At 40.7% G+C, this 27416-nt stretch overlaps 1 protein-coding gene and 1 long non-coding RNA gene across 3 annotated transcripts in view; both read right to left on the reverse strand.

The window, feature by feature from the left end:
- The window catches only part of LOC119487990, a 31755-nt gene extending 13012 nt beyond the window's left edge, over positions 1 to 18743 (reverse strand). The window contains exons 1-3 of one of the 2 annotated variants that reach the window (XR_005206845.1): positions 18674 to 18743; positions 16304 to 16500; positions 14000 to 14054 (exon numbers count right to left, since the gene is read on the reverse strand). This is a non-coding gene — a long non-coding RNA (uncharacterized LOC119487990). Of the gene's footprint in view, positions 1 to 13999; positions 14055 to 16303; positions 16501 to 18673 lie in introns of those variants that run through there. The other variant, XR_005206844.1, reaches the window with a different exon arrangement.
- Positions 18744 to 23441: 4698 nt separating this feature from the next.
- Positions 23442 to 26279, reverse strand: LOC119488941 (transmembrane protein 275-like). Its single transcript, XM_037770998.1, has 2 exons — positions 25816 to 26279; positions 23442 to 24718 (listed from the first exon to the last, which is right to left on the reverse strand). Exon 2 carries the CDS (start codon positions 24632 to 24634, stop codon positions 24023 to 24025), a length of 612 nt encoding a protein of 203 aa, XP_037626926.1. The 5' UTR covers positions 24635 to 24718; positions 25816 to 26279; the 3' UTR covers positions 23442 to 24022.
- Between the last annotated feature and the right edge of the window lie 1137 nt (positions 26280 to 27416).

Below are 27416 nucleotides of genomic sequence, written 5' to 3' on the forward strand. Positions count from 1 at the left end.
GCAGTGGTCTCTCCTGGGAAGCGAGGATCACTGTGCTGAGGGACTGTCAGGTCCTGCCAATAGCCGTAATGGGCCCTAATTCCACATTAATGCAGTCTAAATGAAGTGTCACGGGAAGATTGATCTGTTGAGGGCGTTGCCTTGATGGAGGTTGTTCTAGTGAGTGGGCGCCTCACTGGACACCTGGTTACCCTCTGCAACGCCCCAGGGGCCTCATCTGAAGCCTGCGGAGCAACCTGTCACACTCTGCACGCACATTCAAAACAGTCTTAAATATATTTAAACTGTCGTCAGAATGAGTGTAATTTTCTCTGATTCCTGTGAATAAATGCTAGCAGGTATAGAGGGATGTTTTGAAGATTGTCTAATATTTGCTAGGCTGCTTTTGATGAAGGTACATCTTTCGTCTTGTTCTGTTGTCTGACAGGTGCATAGGCCGGATAATGCTGCCAGTGGGAGACTTTGCAGGGAGCTTAAATACAACCAGTCCTCCTACTGTACATATCTAAAACCCCATTTTACTCCTTTCCATTAGTAATTCTTGTCCACAGAAATGGATTTTTATTCACTGTCAAGTTTAAACTGCTACTTTTCCTGTATGTAGAGTATTAGGCTAATCGCGCAGTAATTCTACTTTCTGTATGCTTGTCAAAAAAAAAAATATATCTATATAGCTGGGCAGCCACTTTTGACGAGATCCTTCAAGTTAAGATCCAAGTCAGGTCACTAGTGTCATAATTTGCAATACTTGACAATTTGGAATACTAATTTCTAATATACTTTATATTGAGTAGTGTAGTATCGATACTAGGGCTGTCAAAGTTAACGCAATAATAACACATTAACGCAAATTTCGTTTTAACGCACTAATTTCTTTAACGCATTAACGCAACTTGCGATTTTTCGGTTGTAGCTGGCTCAGTTTTAAAAATAGAGTGAAAATACTGGTATCATAGGAAACTAGAAAACCTACTGTAAGGAATCCATTGATACCAACAATGTTATACTAAATAACGAAATAACGCTCGAAACTTACGCTAATTTTGGCGAGGAAAAACCGGCATGGCCATTTCCAAAGGGGTCCCTTGACCTCTGACCTCAAGATATGTGAATGAAAATGGGTTCTATTGGTACCCACGAGTCTCCCCTTTACAGACATGCCCACTTTATGATAATCACATGCAGTTTTGGGGCAAGTCATAGTCAAGTCAGCACACTGACACACTGACAGCTGTTGTTGCCTGTTGGGCTGCAGTTTGCCATGTTGTGATTTGAGCATATTTTTTATGCTAAATGCAGTACCTGTGAGGGTTTCTGGACAATATTTGTCATTGTTTTGTGTTGTTAATTGATTTCCAATAATAAATATATACATACATTTGCATAAAGCAAGCATATTTGCCCTAGTGCTTCCCTTTAAGGTACATTTTGAACTGTTTTATTTTGTTAAAGTGTATTTTCTTTTTTTAAATACAGTAATAACTTTTTCTAAATTATTTAAATTATTTAAACATTATCTTAACACTTATTTTACTTCAATAAAGTTATATTATATTATGGTATATATAGCGTATAACAATGTATATTGTATAATAATAGTTTGTCTTTGTTTTTTTTATGAGGGAAAGGGTTCGGGGTCCTTATCCGAATCAAAGTTTGTCCAAATTGTGATTTTGGGCTACACGAATAAAATCAACATGATAAAATGTATTTATTTTTTTAGGAAAATGTTTTTTAAGAAAAAAAAAAACAACTAAAGAGGACATTGGCGTACAAAATGTATAAAATCAGCCACACTCAAACACACAGTGAAGATTGTATTTTACAAAATTTACTTGACTTCATTTATTTTTTGTCACGTGTGGGAGATTCAAATTTCCTCTTGACTCTAATGATTCAAAGTGTGACTTTATAAATAAATAAATGAGGCCTATAGGCCCTTCAAGGTTCTATTTGATGTTTAAATCACATTCATGCAATCGTAACATTCAGCCAAGAGGCTTACAGTACTGGACACACTTCCTTCACATCAAACGGTCTTCCACACTTAATTGGACGCCATAAATGATATTTCATTTAGTTATGGTTGCAGAGGAGCGTTGCAATGCGTGCATCAGCTGCAGAGTGTGTGACTGCAAACATATGCATACTTTATGTGCGCACCTTGGACATTAGAAGCAGCGGGGCCCGGGATGAGCTTCCCGGGTGACCCAGAAGACTGCAGCAAGTGTGTCAATGTCAGTTTGATTAACTCTAATACCGGGGCTTTTGGTTCATGTGGTCAGGTTAATGAAACTCAGTGAGAAGGCACTTTTTCCTGGTTCCCTCCCTCCCAGGAAGCTGCGGGTGATGGGATGAGGTTCAGCAAACTCGCTCCCTCTCTCCCTCAGCGGCCCCCCTCTCCACCAACGGGACGGTCTGATACCCTCTTTAGGCACAGAAGCTGTTGAGATGTATTACTCATCCACCTCCGCATCACTCCTTCTCTAGCCGTCAATTTATATTCTACTGATGAGATAATCAGCTTGTTTACTAATGGAAAGTTTAGGAGATGCTCTTCCTGGCGATCTACAAAGATTTAATGACATCTCCTGAAAGATTGCAACAAAAACAGAAAACTTTTTGTTACATGGATGCACCCTGGAGTCCTGGAAAACTTCCAGCAATACGAATCCAACCAATAAAAAGCTTTCTTCAAACACACGGAATTTAGTTAAGGTTTTTCCCAAGGATTGCCAAGGTTATCGTGACACCAGCTCTTCAAAACCCCAAAGTGTTTCTCCTTGCTCTCTCTTTCTCCGCTGACACAGAAGTAGGGCACACCGGAGAATGAGCAACACAATTGGGAGGCATCCTGTCGCTTTAAGAGGGGGACCCATCTAATCTCTCCCTATCCACTCAGGCCCTGGATTTATAAATTTCCCGCAATCTCGATTCTCAAAGCCGTCTTGATTTTGAGAGTGTGTGTGTCTGCTTGTGAGAGAGGAAGTGTAGGACTGGCAAGAGGTACTATTGGGGGGTTGTGGTTTGTTTGTGCTGTCCTTTAGAAAAAGAGCTTACGAGTTCAGCAGAAGAAACGCGGGGAGCTAATGTGAAGATTTAGGACTTTCTCCGAGGCTTGGCCTCGTCTAAGCTCTGTTTGCTTGAGCCGTTTGTGGGGTCCTGCTCACACTAAACCCAGATTAATATTCCCCCCATATCCAACCAGCCCAGACACCGGCTCCCGGCCTCGCTGTCCTCCACCACCCCCCTCTTCTCCCCTGCCTTTTCTGGCCGTGATCGTCTCCCTTCCCTAATCCAAGTCCGCTGCCTCTCATCTCGCTCTTTATCTCGTCTAAGTAAGCACCTTTCTCATGGCTTCTTTCCATGAGGGGGAAGCAGCAGGAGGAGCGTAAATATGTTTTCCCCAAGCCCTCCTCATTGCTCACTGACCTCTGTGAGGTGTTATTATCGGAGTGACTGCTAAGCCCCGAGATTGCTTTTAGCCAGGTTCACCAGGGGAGAGTAAGGCTGGCTTTAATGGCTCTGTATTGGTTTACATGCCACCCAATGAACACATGAAGGATGGGTACTTATTGTATTAGGCAAATATTTCAACCATTAACACACTAATGTACCCAAATAAATAGAGAGAGATCGACTTTTTGTTTATCTCCACACACCAGATACAACACGTAAATGCTAACGAAATATATTTGACTTGTCATTCATTTTATTCATAGACTGTACATAAGAAGTGGACGTAGTCGCTGTGATGTCACTCATAAGTTTGGGAACTGCCGTTTTGAAGCCTTGAGTTCGGCATTCTGGCCGTCACAATCTTGTTTTTTTGCAACTACAAGTGATACAAGAGGGAACTAAGTACAACCGAACAATGAGAAAGAAAATGTAATCAACCAAAATGCTACAATTAACTTTCAAGAACTGAAAACACACTGTGAAAGGGTTAAAGTTGTAAGACGGAAACACAGACAACTCCCAGACCTGACAACGCTGTCGTTTGCAACCTGTCAATCACAAGGTAGCCACGCCCTAAAGCATACCCTGCTTTATGGTCTATTTGACTCTAAATGGGACCATAATTTACTAAATGAACATCATGCTGTATTGAAGAAGACTTGAAACTAGCGATTGAGACCATAAACTCATGTTTACAATGTTTACTGAGGTAATAAATCAAGTGAGAAGTAGGCTCATTTTCTCATAGACTTCTATACAATCAGAGTTATTCTTGCAACCAGAGGAGTCGCCCCCTGCTGGCTATTAGAAAGAATGCAAGTTTAAGGCACTTCAGCATTGGCTTCACTTTTCAGACCCGGAGGTTGACCACTCATTTTACTTTTGTTTGGAGGCAGTTAATATATTCTTCAACATCTTGCATATATGCATCTTGAAAAAAATGCAATTCAGTGGAAATGAACAAGCTGTAATCCAAACAACTTCCTGCCACATCTCCCATGATTTCTAAAAGAATCTAAATTTACTTTGCTGAAATTGCCACAGTAAAATTTTAATACAATACAACAGGAACACTTGACAATATTATGTAATCCACTAGAGCAACACCAAGTATCAGCTTAAAAAATGTATGTCCAAACTAGGGCTGTCAAAGTTAACGTGATAACGCATTAATGCAAATTAGTTTTGGTGCCACTAATTTTTTTAGCGCATTAACGCAGCTTGCGAATTTTAGGTTGTAGCGGGCTTTTAAAGTTAAAGAGAAGATACTGCCATTATATGAAACTAGAGAAAACCTAAGAAATTCATTGGTACCAACATAATGGAGGTTAAATAACGCTCCAAACTTACGCTAAATTTTGGTGGGGAAAAATTGGCATGGCCATTTTCAAAGGGGTCCCTTGACCTATGACCTCAAGATATGTGAATGAAAATGGGTTCTATGGGTACCCACGAGTCTCTCCTTTACTGACATGCCCACTTTATGATAAACACATGCAGTTTGGGGCAAGTCATAGTCAAGTCAGCACACTGACACACTGACAGCTGTTGTTGCCTGTTGGGCTTCAATTTGCCATGTTATGATTTGAGGATATTCTTTAATGCTAATTGCAGTACCTGTGAGGGTTTCTGGACAATATCTGTTATTGTTTTGTGTTGTTAATTGATTTCCATTAATAAATATATACATACATTTGCATAAAGCAGCATGTTTGCCCACTCCCATGTTGTTAAAAGTATTAAATACTTAAACATAAAAAAGTGTGATTTATTTGCAATTAATCGCGATTAACTATTTTAATCGATTTACAGCCCTAGAAAAAAAAATAGGCACTCGAAGATGAGTTGAGATTGATTTTTACAAGATACTTTTGCACTTAAAAAGCAACCAAACGCTATTTTATTTCATATTGAATAACTGTGAGAGCAGCAGAATTAAAGCCACGACACAGAAATGCACAAGCAGCAGGCCAATAGCAACGGTACTGCTTCCTGCTGCTGGTTTCCCAGACTCTCTCACAAGATTGTCACCAAAAGCCTCTTCTTCACTCTTTTTGTTGTTGTTTTTTTTCCTCCCTTTCTTGTTCCTTTTCTCCCATCTGGATCAAGGCTGAGAGAAGAATAACAAATGCATTTTGAGCCGAGAAAAAAGGGGGATGAATTTGGCGTGCTAAACAGGCAGGCTAAACCCATTACCTAAGTGTTCTTTATCTTCCCATATGCTTTTGTTGTTTAATCAGCTTTGTATCTCTCCAAATCCTGGATTGAGATAACAAACAAATGGATGAGCTCAGAGCAGAGTAAGAAAGCCTTTTTGCTGGCACCTTAAATGCCAAAAGACGATCGTGATGCTGCGCAGTGGTCAGAGTAGAAACACAACTGGGTCAGATTCTCTGATTCTTGGACCAGGCCAACATCCAGTTCTCCCTAAAATTACCTCCTCTTTCTCCCCCCTGTTGTAAAGGAATGGGCCCAGAGAGAGAGAGAGAGAGGGGAAGGGGGAGTAAAGCTGCAGCTCACAGATTTGCAATCTTCAGCCACGATTTCTCTCTGCTTCTTCTACATAAGAAAAGGAGGATTCTAGATTATCTCTGGCACCCAAAGCCAGGGAGAGTTGAATACAGAGAGGACTTTACTGCCAATGTGGTTGTACAATAGCCACAGTCGTTATCAGATTTACTTTGGGGTTTCTAAAAATATGGTTTGTGTCTGTTGCTGCTATATACTGACCACAAAGACCTAAAGGTGACGGTAAACTTAGTGGGAAAAAGAAAATCAGCAGGTTTGTAAACACTTAAGGGAAAAATAAATGTTTAAATTCTGCACATATCAACCCAAAGTCATCCAAGAATGTGATCCTGACGTATTTGAGCTCTGGACAACTTAGCAAGTTATTTCACGGGGAAGGAGCTCTACAAGACAATCACAGAGTCACACTTAAACCTGCAATAACTGATTTTCTTGTCCACTTGCTAGCAGTGAAAACCAGCTGTAAATGCAACATTGGCATACAGTATCATGACCTTTCAAGTTGATATGATGATTTATACATCCATGAAACACGGAGCAACATTAGTATTCATTTAGAGTCATGTTTCTGGCCACCTGGCAATATTCACTCTACTTTTAGATTTGTTTTGGTCTCCACCACCTCTTGAAGGAAATATCTGTCTCTTTAGCTGTCAATGCTCCACTATGTTATCGTCTGTCTGCTGTTTGGGGCAGGTAGTGTGCAGTGTGCGTTTAGAGCTTTTTCACTGAAAACAGTCAAATTGGGCTGTAGAGCTGAGAGGAAATGCATTATTCTCTGTGGGTTCATCGCTATGACCGACTCCTTTTCACATTATACAAAGTCTTTTTATCCATTGGTTATATAAAAATATTGAGCTTGACATTGACTGTATGCTTCATTTTGTAAAGTCAATTGAGACATTGTTCCAGGATCTTTATCCATCCCCTATTTTTGGCGTTCTTTTGCTGGAATCATACTTAAAGATGCTAAATGCGAGATTGGGCGACGGCTTGAGCTGGCAGCTTGCAGCTAACGGTGCTAAAAGCACTAACAGCACTAACAGTGAAAACAACAGCAACACTGCTGACAGAGCTAACAGTGTTAACCTGGGGGGGGGACCGGAGGGTGGAAGCTACGCTTCTGCAACGGCACCAGTCGGTCGGGATGGCGTTATCAGCTGTAACCGCCGTATGAGCGAAGTGCAGAGCAGCATCCGTGAGCTAGCCAGTGGGGCACGCTCACATGCACTAAAAGCACGCGGGCCGGTCCATTGATGTCAACAAAGCACGGAGAAACTCTGATTACAACACACACGGAGGGAGAACAACTTCAATCTCTGCTCAGGTAGACATTACTCCTCTATATCTTTACATAGCAAATAGCTGTTTGATGCTATATTAATGCTCTGGATATCGTATAGAGAACCTTTAATTTAACCTTTAACCTTTAATTTTAGCCATACATAAAAAAAAACGAGAATGCACAGAACTACACAGCAACAGAATTTGAGAAAGACTGTCTTATTTCTGTTTTGACGTTTACCTTTTTAATCCTTTTGCACTATTTGAATGTAACAAACAAACAAAATCACGGTGCAGCAGGTACACACAAATGTGTTTGTTTCTATCTGGGACAAGTCCAACTTCATCATAAATATACATCATCATCTTCAAGATTCAACATGCCGTTGAAAACAATTCAACAACTTTCAAAAGCAGCATGAAAAATATTGCATCACTTGTCAACGTGTTGAGGACTCAGAAGTTCCTCTGAGTGACACCGAAACTCTTCTTTGACAGAAAAAAAAGAGCACAGAAACAATTCTGTTCAGACCGGAGAAAGTGATGATAAGAGTGGGTGCAGGCGACCTCAATGTGCATCTCACAGTTGAATTCCCCCGGGGTAGAGGGGCTCATCGCCCCTTCTTGTTCCCCCCATCAGCTAGTATACACACACACTGACACACACATACACACAGCCTGGGAATGCTGGGGAAAATAGCCCTCATTTATTATTGCCACACTCCCTCGTCTCGTCCCCTCGGTTCAGCGGGTGCGCCGCCAAAGCACGTCTTCCACCGCCAATGTCACACAATTACCTCTTAACTGCTCAAACAAATAGAGCGACCCAGAGAGTGACATCAAATCAAAACTGTCACAGGTGATTGAGTCTAGTCATCAAGGCGGCCCGCCCGCTACCTGTCAGGAGAGTGAGGGAATGAGAGGAAGAGGGAGAATGTGATAGCAGCTTTATAATAGACCCCTAATAATGTATAAACACCCCCTCTCTCTTTTTTTGCTCCACTCATATTAAAGTTGGGCACAGAGTGCACGATGCCCTCCTTTTCAGCCGCTCCGCTCCCTCTCGGGACTCAGGATGGAGAGAAATGGCTGTGAATGGAGTAATGATAGGGAAAATGATAGAGGGGAGATTGAAATTTCCATCCTCTCTGAACCATGCCGGCTCTGCTCCCGAAAAGACATTGGCTGCTAATGGGGTTAGATCACACGCATGAGAGTTTGAGGCCTGAGTGATGTTAGCTGTTGATACTCCAGACACACAGAAAAACAACACTTTGAAGAGGAAAAGTCCCTTAAGGTTTGGGCATAGAGTGATAGTCCCCAGTCCCCAGATTCTAGCAAACAGTTTGGGCTTCACTCTGCTCAGGAAATCACAGATGGATCCCGACAGCGAACGCAGAGGACGCAGATACGTGAATGGTGCATCAGAGAGAGAGACAAAAAAAACAAAAAAAAACAGAGAAATAAAGAGCGCGAGCGAAGGGTTGAGCAAGAGCAAGCCAAGGGGACATTAGGGACATGATGATGTTGTCAGTGTCTGATGTAAATTGGAGAATGACACAGTCAACAGACACGGCTGGCTGCTCGCCGCGGCGACACGCCGGGGCCGTGACACTGACAAATGGAATATTTCAAAGGACTTAATCAGAGGAAATGGGGTTTGGTCTGCAGGTGACACGAGTCCCGCTCCAGCGCTCACAAAAAGAAAACTGATTGCCTGCCTTGAAACCCCCCCACCCCATCTCTCTATTTCTCTGTCTCTCCGCTGCCTATCTGACTCTCCCTGTCTCCCCGTCCTCGCCTGCCTCAGTCACTCCAACACAAGTGGGGGGTTCACCACCAGCATGTAGTTCAATTAGATTCAATCAGAGATAGCCTGTGAAAGCTGATGCAAAAGTATAATATACAGTAGACTGTATAGTTCTGCAGAAACACGCTCTCAAAACTGTATGAACGGCTGCATTTAACCAAAAGAAGAAATAAAAAAGCGTCTCTGTGAGGCTATCCACACACACAGCTGTGCTTTGAGCTAAATGTTAAGAGGCTCATAATGGCAATGCCAACAGCAATGTTGGGACAAGGTTATTATTTTACAAGTCTAAAGTCTTTGCACTCAAGTCCCAAGTCAAGTCACAAGGCCTAAACTTTGAGTTTCAAGTCCTAAACGAGTCATAATGCGCTCTTCACCAAATGTAATGCCATTTTAACAACATGGTAATAATATATTACATTTACAAACATCAAGAATGCTATTTTGTAATAAATAAATTATTTGTTTTTATTTGTTAAAACAAGTGTGACTGAACTTAATCATAAAAAAGTAGAATTGATTCCTGGCACACTTTTTAAATAGCTTTGTACTTGGTTGGAAGTATTTTCAAGTCAAAAGGCTCAAGTGTTTGGTTTTTCCGTCAAGGTCAAGACTTGTCAAGTCGAGTCTGAAATCATCAAATTTGTGACTCGAGTCCGACTCTAGTCCAGGTCATGTGACTCAAATCCACACCTCTGCCATGTGCACCATCTCAGTTTAGCTTGTTAGCATGCTGACATTTGCTAATTAGCACTAAACACAAAGTACAGCTAAGGCTGATGGGAATGTCTTTAGTTCTGCAGGTATTTCATCATAAACCAAAGTATTGGTCAAATAGAAGTTTTGAACTGATGATGGTGCTGGATGAAAAGTTAAGGGATCACCAAAGTGATTAAATTCATCCTGAATGTCTGTACTGAATTTCATTGCAATCCATCCAACAGTTGTAGAGATATTTCACTCACAAACACAAATGTGAACCTCATGGTGGCGTTAGAGGAAAAGTCAGGGGATCAACAAAGTCATCAGGATTAATCATCGAGGAACAATGAATGCCTGTGTCAAATGTTTGTGCCAGATGTAGATTTAGTATTTCACTGAATAAGTGAATAATTAGACCAGCTGGTGGCGCTAGATCAGGGTTGGCCAAAACACGGTGCGAGCGAGCACCTTGTCGCCCGCAGTTCGGTCTAGCACTGCACATTTCGCGTTTTTTCTGTTCACCAGAGGTAAAGAGGTAAACAGTGTTCAACTTTGGATAAAACGCTGCATTTGTCACTGTTACTTTTTACCCAGACGTCCAATCACAGTGGAGGAGAGACGGGACAAATACCACAAAGACCAACTGTCACATTCTGCATGTAGTCTATGAGTGCTGAACAACAACAACAAGATGTTTCCTCGCCCGCAAAATCTCATGAACCCACATAGACCGGTGGGTCCGTCCTCTTTCGCTACGTGCTTCAGCCTCCCCAGCAAGTACTCTACCTTGTGCCGACATTTTTACTTCTGTGGATATTCTGTATCATCATTACAAAACAAAAATGCCAGGTGATGCTTGGAGAAAATACATCGGATCACCAAAGTCACCAGGCTTCATCCTCTGGGGACCATGAATAATATCTGCACAACATTTCATGAAGATTCATCCAAAAGTTGTTAAGATATTTCAGTCTGGAGCATCAACACATCCATCCCTAAAACTGACTGTGCATAAGTATTAACAAGTCAACTCAAAGCCACATACTCTTTGTTGTACAATGCTAACACAGTAATAAAGCATGCACAATAACGTTGTGTCCCTCGCCTCACTGCGCCGCAGGTTACCACACAGAGGTAGATCTTCAGTGATAGATCTCCCTGCTTATAGCCCGGCGGGTAGAGATGGAGGCATCCTGGCCGATGACGCAGGGGAAGGACAGCAGGAGGAGGGGGAAACAACTGGATGAGGAGATGAAAAGAGCACCTCTAGGAAGAAAGTTAAGTTTATTTAACTTTCTGCAGACTACTTCATCTAACTAAGTCGAGCTAGTCCTAAAGATTTTAGCGCTCTGGGACAACATGCCGAGCAAGACTCTCCTGCTGGTAATTAGTTCAAAACTGCCACCTGGAAAGTAACAGCGAAACCCCCCAAAAAATACTGAAATCCATCTCCTAACTCCTTTGTTTCCAGGACCGGGCATGGCAGTGCCACCAGAAGCTGCTATGAGATTGGTGATTTGGTGCCTCAAGTCCAGTAGCCCCACGCCGGGTATGAATCACGGCAAGGGGCCGCCGCCCTGTCACAGCGGCTACAGATCAATGATAATTACCACCTTGACACGAGTACGCTTATTACTGAACAGGATCAGGGACAGGGGCCCGAGCTGTGGTGGCCGTAGGGCCCGATCGATACTCCAGGAATAATGGCTCTCTGGGGCCCTAGATTGGACTTTGCCACTAAACAAGCCATTACAGCCGCACGCATGACAGCTTAGGTCTAGATATGCGTCCTAACTCTCCTTCTCCTGGAGGCCTCTCTCCTAGAGCCCGCCTCACTATGGCTCCCACATGCCTCGGTACTCAATCTTGTCAGGGACCGTTATGGGCAGGCGAGACACATGCCTCTGGCTTTGAGACGTGTTAACCAGAAGTGAGTGATTGGGGGAAGCATGCTGCTACAACACAATGTGCTCCTGTGCAACACGCCGGTGAAAGGGGCCTTGCAATGTGACCTGATGATTGCCACTGAGTATAGAGATCAAACACAGCCGCAGCGGTGTGTGTGTGTACACATGAACGTACACACACAAACAACACACACACACAAAAGCGAGCACATCAATGCGTCTAAGCGATGCTGATCCGTCTATGGCAGCCCTCATCTTCTTTTCTCTTTGATTTTTACCATTTCCCTCCTCCAGATCCCTTGTTTTTTTCCCTCTCCTTTTTTAATCCGGTCATACCTGTAATCGGGCTCTGCGACAGGAAACTTCAGAGAATCAATTAGTCCTCGCCTCATCCGGGAGCCAAGACGATTCCTCTCGACTTGAGCCGCAAACTCCTTCTATCAGGAGTCATTCTGCCTGCCTAACACCCAGACTCCTCTCTCCTGAGCCTGGATAGGTTTGACTCTAAGCCTCTAAAACGTTGACAACCCAAAGCGCCTTTCTCTCTGCAAGCCCTAACCGCCTGCCTCACCCCGGCCCCTTCTCCTCTTTCTAACCGTCGTTGCTGCTAAATAAAGAAGGATTTGTTTTTCCTCCGCGGCAGAACTGTGATAATGATGCCGCGTTACGCCGTTTCATCTACAATTTAATAAACAGTCCGTTATAAAAAGAATTCAAACTACATCTAAAGCTCGATATGAGAGGAGAAGCCGGTGACTCCAGGCCTTCCTTTGTCCCGGCGAAGTTAGCCACCGAAGAGGCAGCATTGTGGGACGGCGTTGTTTTTAAATGCCGCCACACGGCACAAAAGGAAACCTGGGACTCTTCTGCTGGCTACAGCAGGCCCTCGAGTGGAGTCTGGAACAAACAGAACATTGAGGGGTCAGATTTAATCCCCCCGCCCCTGCCTTTTGTATTCAGATTAAAGACTAAGGAGGATTTGCAGGAGCCTGGAGTCTCTTGTTAAAAGACTGTGTTCTCCACTTAACCTGCAATTTACCTGTCACTTAAGCCCGCTGCAGCGATCATCCACACCTCTGCCAGTGAAAGGGGCTGTTATTTTTTCACAACTCTGAAGAAAGGCTTTATGTTCACTTGAGCATAATGAATTCCCTGACAGATGCTGATTAGAGCAGCAGCAGCTTGTGAAAGATACTTAACACTTTGGACATAAACAGGATATACACACACACACTACTTCTACGTCTACTTCTAATAAACCAGAAATCACTGCTTGACCAGTCGGACTGTTCTGATGAGGTTGTGTATTCTCTAGAGCGTCGTGAAAGAGACGCCTGCAGGCCACAGAGCTGGAGCACATTGTGAAGCTTCTTGATTTGTATTTCCGACCCTCCTCATCTGCTCTGCTGAAAAATCCCAGCGATAGAAACCTGACCTTCTTTTTCCCTCCATAACCCTCTCACAGAGGCCGAGTATGATTCATCTCCCCCAAACTAAAGTCAGGGGAGTGACTGAAACTGCCGCCATCATTCTACAAGACCTCATCCATTTCATCCTCTCCTGTGAGCTGCCTCGCCCTCCGCCGGACGGCCATAACGCCGCTCTAAATCTTCCTCCTGAACAGAACTCGCCAGGTCCACGGTGGCAGTAAAGCGGACCATTCGCTTTCACAGCACAGCCAGAGAGGAGTAATGGGACTGATGTGGAGACATTATCAGTCACTCACTGGCTGCCAAAGCTCTGTGAGCTAAAATAAAAAAAAACATGTGCAGATGCCCACCAAACAACCGCACCGCTCTTGATGGAGCTTTACACAAGTCTTTGATACGTCCCTTAATCTCCACTAAACTATCCCACTGGTTTTAACACCCTTACGCATTAGCCTATGTCTTATAACTTAAGAGTTTATCGTTCGGCGCTAAATTTAGACGCCCTTTCTTAAGACTCAAGGCAGCTTGGAAGCTGTGTGCATGCAGCGTGCAAAATTATAAACCTTCAGAAACGTTCATTGTTTTAGGAATCGGTACCTTCTGCGGTTGAGCCATAACAGATTAAAACAGTTTGGAGGAACAATCAGCTGGATGGTGGAGATAATTTTTCACTTTGTTTGTGTGGACATTCAAAGCAAAAGAAACTCTTTCGGTAAGCCCGAAGTGAAGAGTAGGACCGAAAACAGAAGTCACTCATCTGCCTTGTCTTTGTGTTAAAGCTGCAGTGGGTAGAAATGGAGCAAATATGATTTTAAAAAGTTATTTTTATAAAACGGTCTCTATATCCTGACAGTATAGTACATGAGACAGGTCATCTGAAAAGAATCATGTGCCCCTGTTTCCTCCGGTGTCCTCCGGTGCTCCTAACGGCATCTGCAAGATTTCACAGACCGGAGGAAAACAACCAATCAGAGCCGAGCTGGAGCCTGCCGTCTCTGAGCAGCTGTCAATCACTCGCGAACTCCGACCAAACGGTCAAACTAGGCAGCGCTGATCAAATATGAATCAGTATTCTGTTACTGTGATGCCTATTTCTCGCCTCAAATGTTTTCAGAAACATCTTGTAGTGTACTGTTTAGCTGTAAAATGAGAAAGTTTGTGACCCGGCAACCATATACAGTAGAGATCTGTTGAGGAAATACCAAGCACCGCCCACCAGCTGGAGCACAGCCAATAGGAACATTCTCTCTGAAATGACCTGTGATTGACCAAAGTGTCCCGTCACAGGCTACATTTTTTAAAGCCTGAAAACAGAGCCATGAGCAGGTGCAGAAGTCTAGTTTTCTCTCAGAACACTTGAATTACAATATGCTGAAAGGTTATTATGGAATTTTATTTTTACAAATACAAAAATATTCTTCCTACTGCATGTTTAAAGAAGATCGCTGTCTATGTGCTTTATTTTTAGAACGTTTCCCATCCTCTGTCTCGTCCCTTTCTCCCCCCTCTCTCAACCGAGCCCGTTCTCTCCGGTGCCCGTGAGAGTTGCCGTCTTTATTCTGGAGGAACCCACCTGTCCGCCTGCCCATCACACCCATCCCCGGTGGGCTTCTGTGTTAAATTCCAAAGTTAAAACCCATTACTGAGCTATCAGCCCACTCATAATGCTGTCTAACGACCTCATTTCCCTAAGTGTTAGCCCTGTCAGTCACCAGAGGCCCTGTCAGCTCGGCCGCCCATGTCCGAGGGTCCCGGCTGCTCTGAGGCATCACCGCCACCGCCGCCGCCGCCGCCGCGCACCTCGTCCTCATCAAAAACAGGATAGAACGCTCAATCTCTGAAAACATGTCAAGGCAAAGTGACTGGGGACACAGGGGGTAAGAGACTTTGGAATGAAAGTGCCGGGTATTTCATTTACCATATCCACTCTATTAGTCAGAGCGGCGCAGTCAATCAGGGCCCCCATTTTGATTCGAAGGGGAGTCAGGGGAGAGAGAAGTGGGACACGGCAAGATGGCTGACGGTCACGGCGCGGCTATTCCAGCTCAGCCCAAATCAGTTTGAGGAGTCGGGTGTGTATAAAATGGATTATTACCGTTCGGATCCAAAACGTCACCGCCTGCCCTTGTTAGCCGAGGAGGTGGCACTGAGCATGTGCGGGGAGGAAAAGTGACGAGAGGGTCGAATGTGTGTGTTCGTGCATGTGTGTGTGTGTGCTGTCTGTCTCCCAGGTCTCTCAGCGCACCTTTCTGTGAAACCATTTGGTAAATATGGAAAGGGGCCCCTAGGCCACACAGGCCCGGCCCCTCTTTAGGAGTGGATAATTGACTCCTTTTCCTTCGTGATAATTCATTGCTTGCATATGCCAGCTAATACATCAGCTGAAAACTGCCATGGCCCTCATCTCCCTTGACACACACACACACACACACACACGCCAGCACCCAGAGGAATGAGCGACTGTGGAGAGCATAAAAAATGGGGATGACAAATGGGAGCACTTCTAGATCTATGAATGAATTATGTCTTCTAAATACCTTGAGCAGAGGCAACTGTCAGCCGGCGTCTATACTAATCTGGGACAAAATATGACCAGCTCCGCATTAAAAAGGAGGGAGCAGGGCTGCTAGAGAATGAGGCGAGAAATGAATGAGCAATCAGGCCATTAAAATGTGGTGTCTGATTCAGCTTTGGTGGACATTTGCACATTTATCACGAGATGGAAATATCCTCCTCCCCACCCCCTTTTGTCATTTTAATACGGCCCCTTCCATTGAAATAGATTAGGATTATTCCAACAGGACAGAGATATCATTTGTTTTACAATAGCCGAGTCAGCACTCACAACAGTCATTAGGAATTAGATCAAGCCGGCTGCTGTATATTTGGAGGGACGCTTTGCAGACTGAAAAGAAGGATAAAATTAATGGCACTTCACTTCAAGAGGTGGGATGTTAAACGGCTGCTCTACCCGACAACAGAGGTGGGATGGAAAGACAAATGGCTTATACAGTACGCCGGGGCAAACTGTATATGAGCCGGGCCCGTGTATAGGAAGTTCAGCGTGCATGAAACACATGGGGTCACTCGCCTGGTGATGATTATGTTCACAGAGGAGGTCAAAGACACTGTAACCTTGCTATTGTTCTATCTTCTGAATATCTGGGAGTGTAGTGTATTACCTGTGGGAAATGTATTTTTTCCAGGCGGCGGTTCAGAGACGACCTGGCGATGGTTCAGGGCCGCAGGAGGATCGCTGCATCCCTCCGAAACGCGGTGAGCTGCAGGCAGGAGGAGGAGGCGCCAAGGACGGGGCAGTGCAGCCGGAGCACTTTGAACAAGCGCAGTTGGAGGCCGTGGTGCATTCAAGGTCCAAACACTTTGGATGTAGGAAAAGTATAAATTGAGACTTCTTTATCAACTGGAAAAAAAAAAAAGATTGTGTTAAACTCAGTTGTGATGAGTATTTAATTTCATAGTACATCATTTATTTATTTTTTAATAATTTAAAAAAGAGTTTAAAGCAGCAGTTGCTACAAAAATATGTTAAAGCTTGAATACCTTAAACAGCTCGGGACTTCTAAACTAGTTACTACTTCTACTCTGAAATCCATTTAAATTGTACTTATTTACTTGTACTTATTGTGTTATTTCCACTTGCCATTTATTGTGTCTTAACGATTTAATCAATGTTTAGACTGATGGAATAAATGTTTTAGGATTATTTAGCAGCTAGGCTTAGGTTAGTTAGTTTTTAGAGTCTTTGGTTTAGTCTTAGGTGTTTCGTAGGTTGTAAATGTTAATGTATATTACGTGCACTTTTTCAAATCTAGACAATGTTTTAGTATTTAAATGTATGATTACTATCTGCTAAGCATCTGGGCCCCTATTTTCAAGCTTCCGATAGCTTATCAGGAAGTCCCATTTCACATATCTCCATTATGTCTTATTATGATGATGTATTTGTATCTTAACTGTGTTGTGAATAAAAATAATAATTTGTGTCTGTGCTTTTTTTTTCCACATAAAAAGTTAATTCACTTGGTTCTGTAATTCAAAAAACTCATTCTCCCTCACTGAAAAATACAGAATACATGAATATGCAAATATTTTCATTTCAAACGTTTGACTCCTGGATGTGTACTAAGTGACAGAAAAGTCCATTCTCAGTGTGAGTGCACTGGATGGTTCAAGTTTCCACATCACATTTCATATTGGACCACGATTGGCATCCAAATAGTTGTGATGTCACAAAATCATCTTGTACATACAAGTCTTTAAACCCAGCTTTAAGGTGAGCACAGAGACACTTTCCTCCTTCAGCGAATGGATGTGAAAACAGCCCTCTAATGCACTGGTTCACAACCTGGGGATCCCGACCCTATATCTCACCATGTCATCCATCTTTGTGAAGACCTGAACACAAGCTCCTGTATATTCCCTCTCTGCTAAACAGCCTTGAAATCTGCACTTTCTATGAGGGAGTCTCTACACTCAGTTGCTAGTTTGTAAGTACATCTAGGTGCCTATTACAACAGCCCTGCAATGGCACTGAGAGATGTTTCTAATGCTAACATTTTGTCCATCTCGTTTATATCAATGAGTGTGGACTCAATATTAGAAACATCTCTTAGATATATATATATATATATATATATATATCGTAGATATAAAACTGTTTTATATCTATGCTATAGACCATTTCACAGTTGTAAACATTCGAGGGAATGATAGTGGCATCATCAATGTGTACAAAAACATAAAATGTCATAGAATGATGCATGCTTTTGGGATAATATGGCGTAAATATATAGTAGGCCTACATACAGCATCTTTAATTTTGTAAAATGTTAAAGGTCCCATATTTTAAAAAGTGAGATTTTCATGTCTTTTACATTATAAAGCAGGTTTAAGTGATATATAAATACTGTGAAAGTATCAAAACACTCAATCCATGGAGAAACACACACAGCCCGTATTCAGAAACTGTGCCTTTGAAACAAGCCGTTAGGATTTCTGTTCATTTGTGATGTCACAAATCTACAATATTTAGACCATTACACAGTTTTAAACGTAAACATACTAAATGTGTCCCAGTGTATTTCCGGTTGCAGTGTATGTGAATGACATCAGCTAACAGGAAGTAAACGTGGACCGAAGCTGTTGCCTAGCAATGCAATTCCGTTGAAACAGTATATAAAGGCATATAAAACAACAGCAGCACAAACTACAGCGTGTAAAATGACCAAAGTTGATTCAACAACACAACACAGAACAGTTTCAATATAAACTAAACAATATAACCTTCATAAATGAGTTGTAGCACCGCATTAGTTAGCTAGGTGTAACATTAACCTACTTAATAAACTGCAACTGAGTGTAACGTTACTTTCTTGAGAGATTGACAGGACCAAAGGACGAAAGGTTTCTTGGTAAATGTGAAACTTGTTGAGAGTAATTTAAGAATTCCGTCTTAATTTCAGATTAAATATGATTAAATATAATATAAAAGCCAAAGACTAAACCAAAAGAAACACAGTAAATATTCTTACCTCGACATGAACACGCGACCATCTGCACCTGGAGCTGGAAACACTGTGTGAAGGACGATACTGCCTCCTAGTGGCAGACATCAGTACTGCAGACTGATAAATTATATTATATTATATTATATTATATTATATTACATTATATTATATTATATTATATTATATTATATTATATTATATTATATTATATTATATTAAATCATATTAAATCATATTGTATTATATTATATTATATTATATTATATTATACTAAAGTATATTATATTATATTATATTATACTAAAGTATATTATATTATATTATATTATATCATATTATATTATATTATGTTATATTATATTATATTATATTATGTTATGTTATGTTATATTGTATTATATTATATTATATTCTGTGATGTTGTGTTATATTATATTATATTATATTATATTATATTGTATTATATTATATTATATTATGTTATATTATATTATATTATTTTATATTGTATTATATTAAATCATATTAAATCATATTGTATTATATTATATTATATTATATTATACTAAAGTATATTATATTATATTATATTATATCATATTATATTATATTATGTTATATTATATTATATTATATTATGTTATGTTCGGTTATATTGTATTATATTATATTATATTCTGTGATGTTGTGTTATATTATATTATATTATATTATGTTATATCATAGTATGTTATATTATATTATATTATATTATATTATATCATATTATATTATATTATATTATATTATATTATGTTATATTATATTATATTATATTATATTACACTATATTATATTATATTATATTACATTATATTATAATATATTATATTATAGTATATTGTATTGTATTATATTATATTGTATTATATTATATTATATTATACTAAAGTATTTTATATTATATTATATTATATCATATTATATTATATTATATTATATTATATCATATTATATTATATTATATTATATTATGTTATATTATGTTATATTGTATTATATTATATTATATTATATTATATTATATTATATCATATTATATTATATTATATTGTATTATATTATGTTATATTATATCATATTATGTTATATTATGTTATATTATATTATATTATATTATATTATATTATTATTATATGAACATGTTTTAGCATAAAGCCTCTGTACACCTACACAGATGTTTTCAGTTAATCTGGTTGATTAGACCTCTTCTCATGACTTGTTTTTTAATGCTTTTTTTCAATGCTTTCTTTATTGAGCACACATCCTCATTTACAGTGGTACAAACAGATACATGGACAGAAAATAAAATAAAACAAAAAGAAGACAAAACTAAAATAATTACATATACATTTCATAAATGCCAGAGTTTATGTTATATACACCATATTAATTTAATAACTTAAAGTCTTTTTTGTTTTTAACATTGGGTAAGATTTGCGCTATATTGTTTTGAATTCATTAATAAAGTGCAGGAAAGTTGTCTTGGTTCCAGACCATCTTGACTTAAATATAGCATTACATCAAACATATTTATTTCAACATTCACCTTCTTTTGTAGAAAGTTGGCTACATCAATCCAGAACATTCCTGTGTATATAGTATATACACAAGAATGTATGTATATATATATATATATAGTGAAAAAAATAGATGGGAAATACTCTCCTCTCAAGTCCACAGAAATCACACTTATAAGCAAACCTCTTCTCAGGACTGTGTGGGCGTGTATAGATTGAGTGACATCTTCCTGCATCTCCTGTTAGGCCGGGACAAATTACAACATTATCAATCTTATAGATGAAGATTTGTGACCTAATAAATCCCCATCAAAGCTCTGGCACACCCTCAACCTGAGCAGAGGTCTAAACAGCCAGAATAACTGAAAACACCCGTTCAGATTTGTTGTATTTTTTATTTTATGGTCATGAAATAAAATCCAACTTTATCCTTAACAAAATGATCAAGATTTCTAATGAATGCAGGCTCAAAATGAGAAGAAACAAGAGGTGGTGTGTTAAAGGTTCCATATTATGCTCATTTTCAGTTATTTTATGTGTCTCTTAGAACTTGTTTACATGCTGTAATGTTAAAAAAAAATCCTTTATTATCCTCATACTTGCCTCCATGCCGGTTGGAAACCATGGTAACCCATGCCAACCTCATGTGACCAAAACGGTTGTGAGAATCAAAATCTGAATTAATTAAAAATATATATATATTACACCTAGCAAAGTGAAATCTTATACTTACACTTAAATTAAAGCGTTATTGACGTTATAGAGCTGTCCGCCAACGTCCGTTATGAACGTCGCCATCACTACCGCATTTCATCGTGGGATATTTATGCCGCCGTGGTCTCCATCGTTGCATACTATAACATTTTACCGGAAATAGTATATAATTCGCATACTAGTGGTTTCATATTAAGGTTTCAGACAAACTAAAATATCTCACATACTGTTTTAGCGTATTAAATAGCATGTTGGTACGGAATTTCGGACGCAACCTATATATTGTATATTTGTGACATCACAAATGTACAGAAATCCTGACAGCTTGTTTCAAAGGCACAGTTTCTGAATAGAGGCGGTGTGTATTTCTCCATGGATTGAGCATGTCGATACTTTCACAGTATTTATATAGCACTTGCTTTATAATAAAAAAAACATGAAAAACTCACTTTTTACAATGTGGGACCTTTAAAATAACATTACAGGATGTTACTGGATGAATGATATCTGTTGTATTACTTTAAAGGAGTCCTTCATTAGTAGCAGTAATAGGGCCTACTGTGGTCTCTCCACAAGGTGGAGTTATAAGACTTGATATAGCTTCTTCTCTGTCAATGGAGCTGAAGAAGGTGAAGAAGCTGAAGAAGCTCTATGAATAATCACTTATTGAGCTGTTGCATGTGATTCCAGTTCATTGTACGCTCACTGAACACGCTCCCGTTCTAATGGAAGTTATTTGCATAAAAATAATAGCCTCAGCCGCAGCCTTTTGTGAATCATTCAGCACTCACTGACACATATGTGATTATGAGCACTATCATTATTAAATTCCCAAATCATTACTTTAATGAGTGGGGGTGGAACAAAATAAAGATTGCCTCACAAATTACAGCTATTTAATGCATTTGTCAATTATCAAAGACAGTAATATTTGAGGAATCGTGTGAGTGGTGAAATGGATACAAGGGATTACAGTATGGTCTCTAAAGGAAACATGAACACACACAATACTCTTTTTACAAATGATTTGCTCTGCCATCGCTCAGAGCAACGTGACTTTCTCACTGTTTTAGTTAAATGATTGTCACTACATATCCTTTAGATACACTAAGAATATAACTGTCAACATCTTGACTCTGTGTAATCGAAAACGTAAAAAGAAAACGTATAGATATTCCTCAGAAATTGACAGAATGGTTCCTCTTGGTGAATGTGCCCTAGAGGGCACTTTATCATGTTTTATCTACCATAGGGCTTCCAAGAGGGCACTTTTGCTGCGTTTCTTTTGATTTACACATTAAGTGGGAGTGAATGATCAAAAATGCAAGGAGATCTGAAGAGGCTTGAATAAAATATTGTTTGCGTAAAATGGCTCAATTACAGCAACCTGCAACTCTGCACTAAATCAATTTCACTGTGCTATCCATCAGAGCAACATGACCTCATTAATAGTTTAATGAAATGAGTTCAGGTTGCCCAGAAATGTCATCCCTCTTTATAGAAACACTATCGGTCATATTTCTGGCTCAGTGGATAACTACAGACGCCCACGCTGCCTGCCCTGTAGCCATTCATAAAGCAATAACAGCAGGCGGCTGTTGTCTTTTCCAGTGGTTAAGTTGTGAGTGGGGATCACACTGTGTCTTGGTCTGTTTGTGGTCAGCAGATGTATAATGATGAGTAAACAGGGCTCTCGCCTTTGCCAGCAGCTGTTGGATCAGATGCCAAGTGATGGGCAGCGTGTCAGGAAGGAGCTGTTTGCTCTGCCGCGGCTGTTTTTTCTCAGATAACCGATGAATTATATGAGTGTACCTTTCTTGCATAGCCTGACATGTATTGTGTTTTTTAATGTTTTAGATTATATACATACTACACAAAGAGTATTGTTAACTTATTAAAGCTGCAGTGGGTACAAATGGATTAAATATGATTAAAAAAAGTTATTTTTATAAAACAGTCACTGTATCCTGACAGTCAGACATGAGACAGGTTATCTGTAAAAAATCATGTGCCTCTGTGTCCTCCGGTGCTCCTGACGGAAAACAACCAATCAGAGCCGAGCTGGAGCCTTGCCGTCTCTGAGCAGCTGTCAATCACTCGTGAACTCTGATCAAACTAGGAAGCGCTGATCAAATATGAATCAATATTCTGTTACTGTAATGCTTATTTCCCGCCTCAAATGTTTTCAGAAACATCTTGTAGTGTACTGTTTAGCTGTAAAATTAGAAAGTTTGTGATCCGGCTGGCATGTTGAGATCAGTTGAAGAAATACCAAGCACCGCCCACCAGCTGGAGCACAGCCAATAGGAACGCTCTCTCTCTGAAATTACCTGTGATTGGCCAAAGTCTCCTTGAGCCATGAGAAGGTGCAGAAGTCTAGTTTTCTCTCAGAACACTTGAATTACAATATGCTGAAAGGTTATTAAGGAATTTTTGCCCAATGATGCCAGAAACATTCTGCCTACATCAGATTTAACTTTTAAATCCTCACCAAGGTTTTCGAATGGAAACACATCATATAACAATCAAACAACGTTTCAGCTTTATTTATAAAGTGAATAGGTACCACAAACATGCATTGAAAACATGACACACATTCACTAATCGGCTTTTGAATGCCCATCTTGACATGACAGGTTACTCACTCGTTACAGCTAATGCCAGCATTGAAAAAAAACCCACAAAAAAATACAACAGTTCTGTCAAAGTGTGTGTCACGCTTACACGGGAACAGCTTTTATGACTCAGAGAAGCTTGGCTGGACATCTTCTTTCACCAACGTATACGTTGATAAGCGCCAACCGCAGTCCATCCACATGAGTGCAGGATTATCTGCCTTAACTGGATGTTTTACACAACAAGAAGTACACAAACAGGCACTTGGATTACGGTTTCATCTCCAGTTTCTGTTCTGGAAAAGTGATCCTGGGACTGAGCAATAAACATTCAACAACACAACACGCCGAATAAGTTACAATCAGCACAACACATTTCAGTCTGAGAGTCTGCTGGTCATTTATCAGGGTCTTTTGTCTGCAATCTCCTTTTTTTTTTAAATGCCAATCAGTCTTGTCAATCACGTCAGACGTTTCCATCCACGTTACGTAGAGGAAGTGTTCAGAGCAGGCAGCATCTGTGTGGGAGTGCTCGCCTTGCTGCCAGAGGTCAAGGTGGTGTTATCTCCGATGACGCCCATGTCTGACATGAGCAGCTCACCGGCTCCATCCTGACAGCCGGGGGGAGCGCCGTCGCCCCCGTGGCTGGAGCTGGACTTGTGAGAGGAGGTGGTGGGGGAGTTGGTGGGGCTGAGCTGAACGGCCGTGGTGTCCTGCAGCGTGTGCTCGCTCGTCTCCATCTCAAACGCCGCCGTCCCCATCAGCCCCCACTTCTCACCCCCTTTGGCCTTGCGGGCCATGTGGGCCGGGGGCCTCCTGCTGACCACGCAGCACGTCGTGAAGAAGGCCAGGGCTATCAGTAAGAGGAGAGGCCCGATGATGATGGGGGGGTTGCCAGTAGGGATGAAGGTGCCGAAGGCGAAAGCTCCTACCAGGGTGATGTTGATGCCGGCCAGCATGATGCACAGGCCGCAGGCGCAGCACAGGGCCGGAGAGGGCAGGCTCTGGGAGCCCAGGGCGCGCTGCTGCTGCTGCTGCTGCTGCTTGGGGACCGTCTTGGGAGCAGATGGTCTGGAGGTTTTTTCAGGTAGCACCATGTCTCATGGAGAACTCTGTGAGACCCAGAGAAGCAGAAGATCAGATGTCACTGAACTCATCACTTTACAGAGATGATGAAGAGGCTGAAGAGGAAGAGAAAATGTGAGACATTTTATAGGCTGTAAAGCTTTCATAAACTTTAAGGGTTTCTGTGACATTTGATTATTTTAAACATGCAGTAGGCGGAAAGGTTTTAGGCATCATTGGGCAAAAATTCCATAATAACCTTTCAGCATTTTGTAATTCAACTCTTCTGAGAGAAAACTGGACTTCTGCACCTCCTCATGGCTCTGTTTTCAGGCTTTAAAGAAATCTAGCACGTGAAGGGAGACTTTGGCCAATCACAGGTCATTTCAGAGAGCGAGTGCTCCTATTGGTTAACATTTAACGGAGGCGGCTGTCACTCGCGAACTCCGATAAAACTGTCAAATTAGGCAGCGCTGATCAAATATGAATCAATATCCTGTTACTGTAATGCCTATTTCTTGCCTCAAATGTTTTCAGAAACATCTTGTAGTGTACCGTTTAGCTGTAAAATGAGAAAGTTTGCTCCGGCTTGTGGGCGGTGCTTGATAATCAACATGACGGCCGGGTCACAAACTTTCTCAGAGAAATAGGCATTACAGTAACAGAATATTGATTCATATTTGATCAGCGCTGCCATAGGGAATTACTCTCCCCCACAGACACTGCCCCTGAACTGCCTGAAACGCCTCGCTTGAAGTCCTGCCTTTTCTTCAGTAACGTGGTGATGTCACCAAGTAACACATTTGCATAACGGCTAGTTTGAAACGCCCTCAAACAAAGCTAGTTAGAGCGGAGCTGGAGCAAAGTCCGAAGAGTTTAGTACGGCTGACCAATCACAACAGACTTGGCTTTTCGGGAGGTTGGGGGCATAATAGGTCCTCTTTAAACATTTAATTCAAAGGTAATTCCTGAAACATTTCAAAAAATCCTCCATGATGGTAATTAGTTACACCCACTGACAGTGAGAAAGTTTTTCACATGCAAACAGCAATAAATAATACAAAACGTGCATGTGCCAATACCTCTAAAAGTGCAGCTATTCCTAATAATTAGTCTTCAGACTGACATTATAAAATAAAACATAAGCACTAAGAAGAAAATCTGAAAACAATGGTACAGCAACATTGTTGTAATGTGTACTATTCTCACTTACCTTCAGATCAGAGATAATAATCCTCTCTGACGTTTTCCTCCGTCCATCATGTGCAGGAGTTGGAGGAGATCTCTCCCTGCAGCAGGTGAACAGCAGAATGAGCTGCTGCTGCTCACCCACCACAGGTTATAATGAACGTGGACCACTGGGGGCGCTACGGGGCTCTGAAACAAACCCTCCAATCAAATCAGGGGCAATCAAGTGATTACATGTTTTGCATGTGTGCACTGAATAAATTAACATCTGATACATTGAGGAATCAGTTCAAATATACCTTGTTTCTTTAAATCAATTATTAAATCATGATAAAAGTACATTTTGTTGTTTGGTCATTTGGTATCTTATAACGATTCCGGTTATCTGGATATACACACCTCTCCTCTGCTTTAAAATAAGCCTTAACAAGGACACAGCCTCCGTCAGAGCGATGCTATCTCATCAGTGTTTGTGCAGGTTAATCACACCCTCTTTCTGTCCCTTTACTGTCCTCTCAGCATTCAATACAAAAGGACACTCACTGAATGAAAGCTTTAAACCACTCATATGGAAGAGAAACCCATTTGCTCAAATACACCTGAATGCAATCTTGCATTAAAAGGGATAAATATATGAATGTATGTAACACAGATCAGACAGGAGGAGATGTTAAGGATCCTTTTTTTATTGAGAACACAGCATAGCAGTGAAAATGTGCTCCATGCTGAGAGCTTTATGCATAGGACCCCAATAAGAGCTTTGACAAATTTCAACGGGTCTCTGTAATTGCTCACCAATTACTTCAACTCATTTGATGCCGTTACATGTTGATGAGGGAAAACAAACAAGTCCTTTTATGATTCATAACGGAGGGCTCAAACGTAGCAAGTGGGTGTTTCCTAATGTGTGTATTCACTGAGCAAATCTCAGTCAATTCCTGCCAGGCCCATTGTTGCTATAGGGATGGGGTGTCCATGGCAACAGTGTGGAATCAAGGGGACATGTCGTTAGCTGGCAACACAAAGTTAATAGGGTGGTTAGGGGAAATAGAGGCGAAAGACCCATTCAAACATAGACGGGGTCCATAATGAGTGAAACAAAGAAAAAAGTAAAAAATATTTCTTTAAAAAAAAAAAAAAAAAAAGCAACTCTGCAAACTTGATGGACTCAATTCTTAGTTAGTCCATAATTCTTTCCATTGGCACATTCAGAACCAAAACTACAAAACTGAACAATATACAAATACTTGTATAAAAATAAATCCCTTCAGCCCCAGTATGGAATCCTCTAGTGTAACTATTCATGAACCCTCTTTAAGTCTCATTAGCTTCATACAACCAAAACAAATGCATTTCTCACATTTCACATCATTCAGACTAAAAAACACTCTGAGATATCAAATCAATAAGACAATATGAAGCTTTTTGGGATGGTGTCACATTGGTACAGTACAAAACGTGCAAAGACGTGGTGCAAAAAAAAGAGAACCTGAGGTAATAAAAAAAGTTAAAACCCCTTTAAAAGATAACTGCAGGTGTCGATTTCACATCGTTAGACTAAACTGCTTACTTATGAGAAAATATTCTCCCTTTCAGATAAACTAAATAAGTGACTTATTTTAAAGT

This window comes from Sebastes umbrosus, chromosome 5 (genome assembly GCF_015220745.1).
Source record: "Sebastes umbrosus isolate fSebUmb1 chromosome 5, fSebUmb1.pri, whole genome shotgun sequence".
Lineage (NCBI taxonomy): Eukaryota > Metazoa > Chordata > Actinopteri > Perciformes > Sebastidae > Sebastes > Sebastes umbrosus.

Bases quoted from the DNA above. Each gene is read 5' to 3' on its own strand.
- LOC119488941 (XM_037770998.1), bottom strand. From the start codon at position 24,634: ATGGTGCTACCTGAAAAAACCTCCAGACCATCTGCTCCCAAGACGGTC.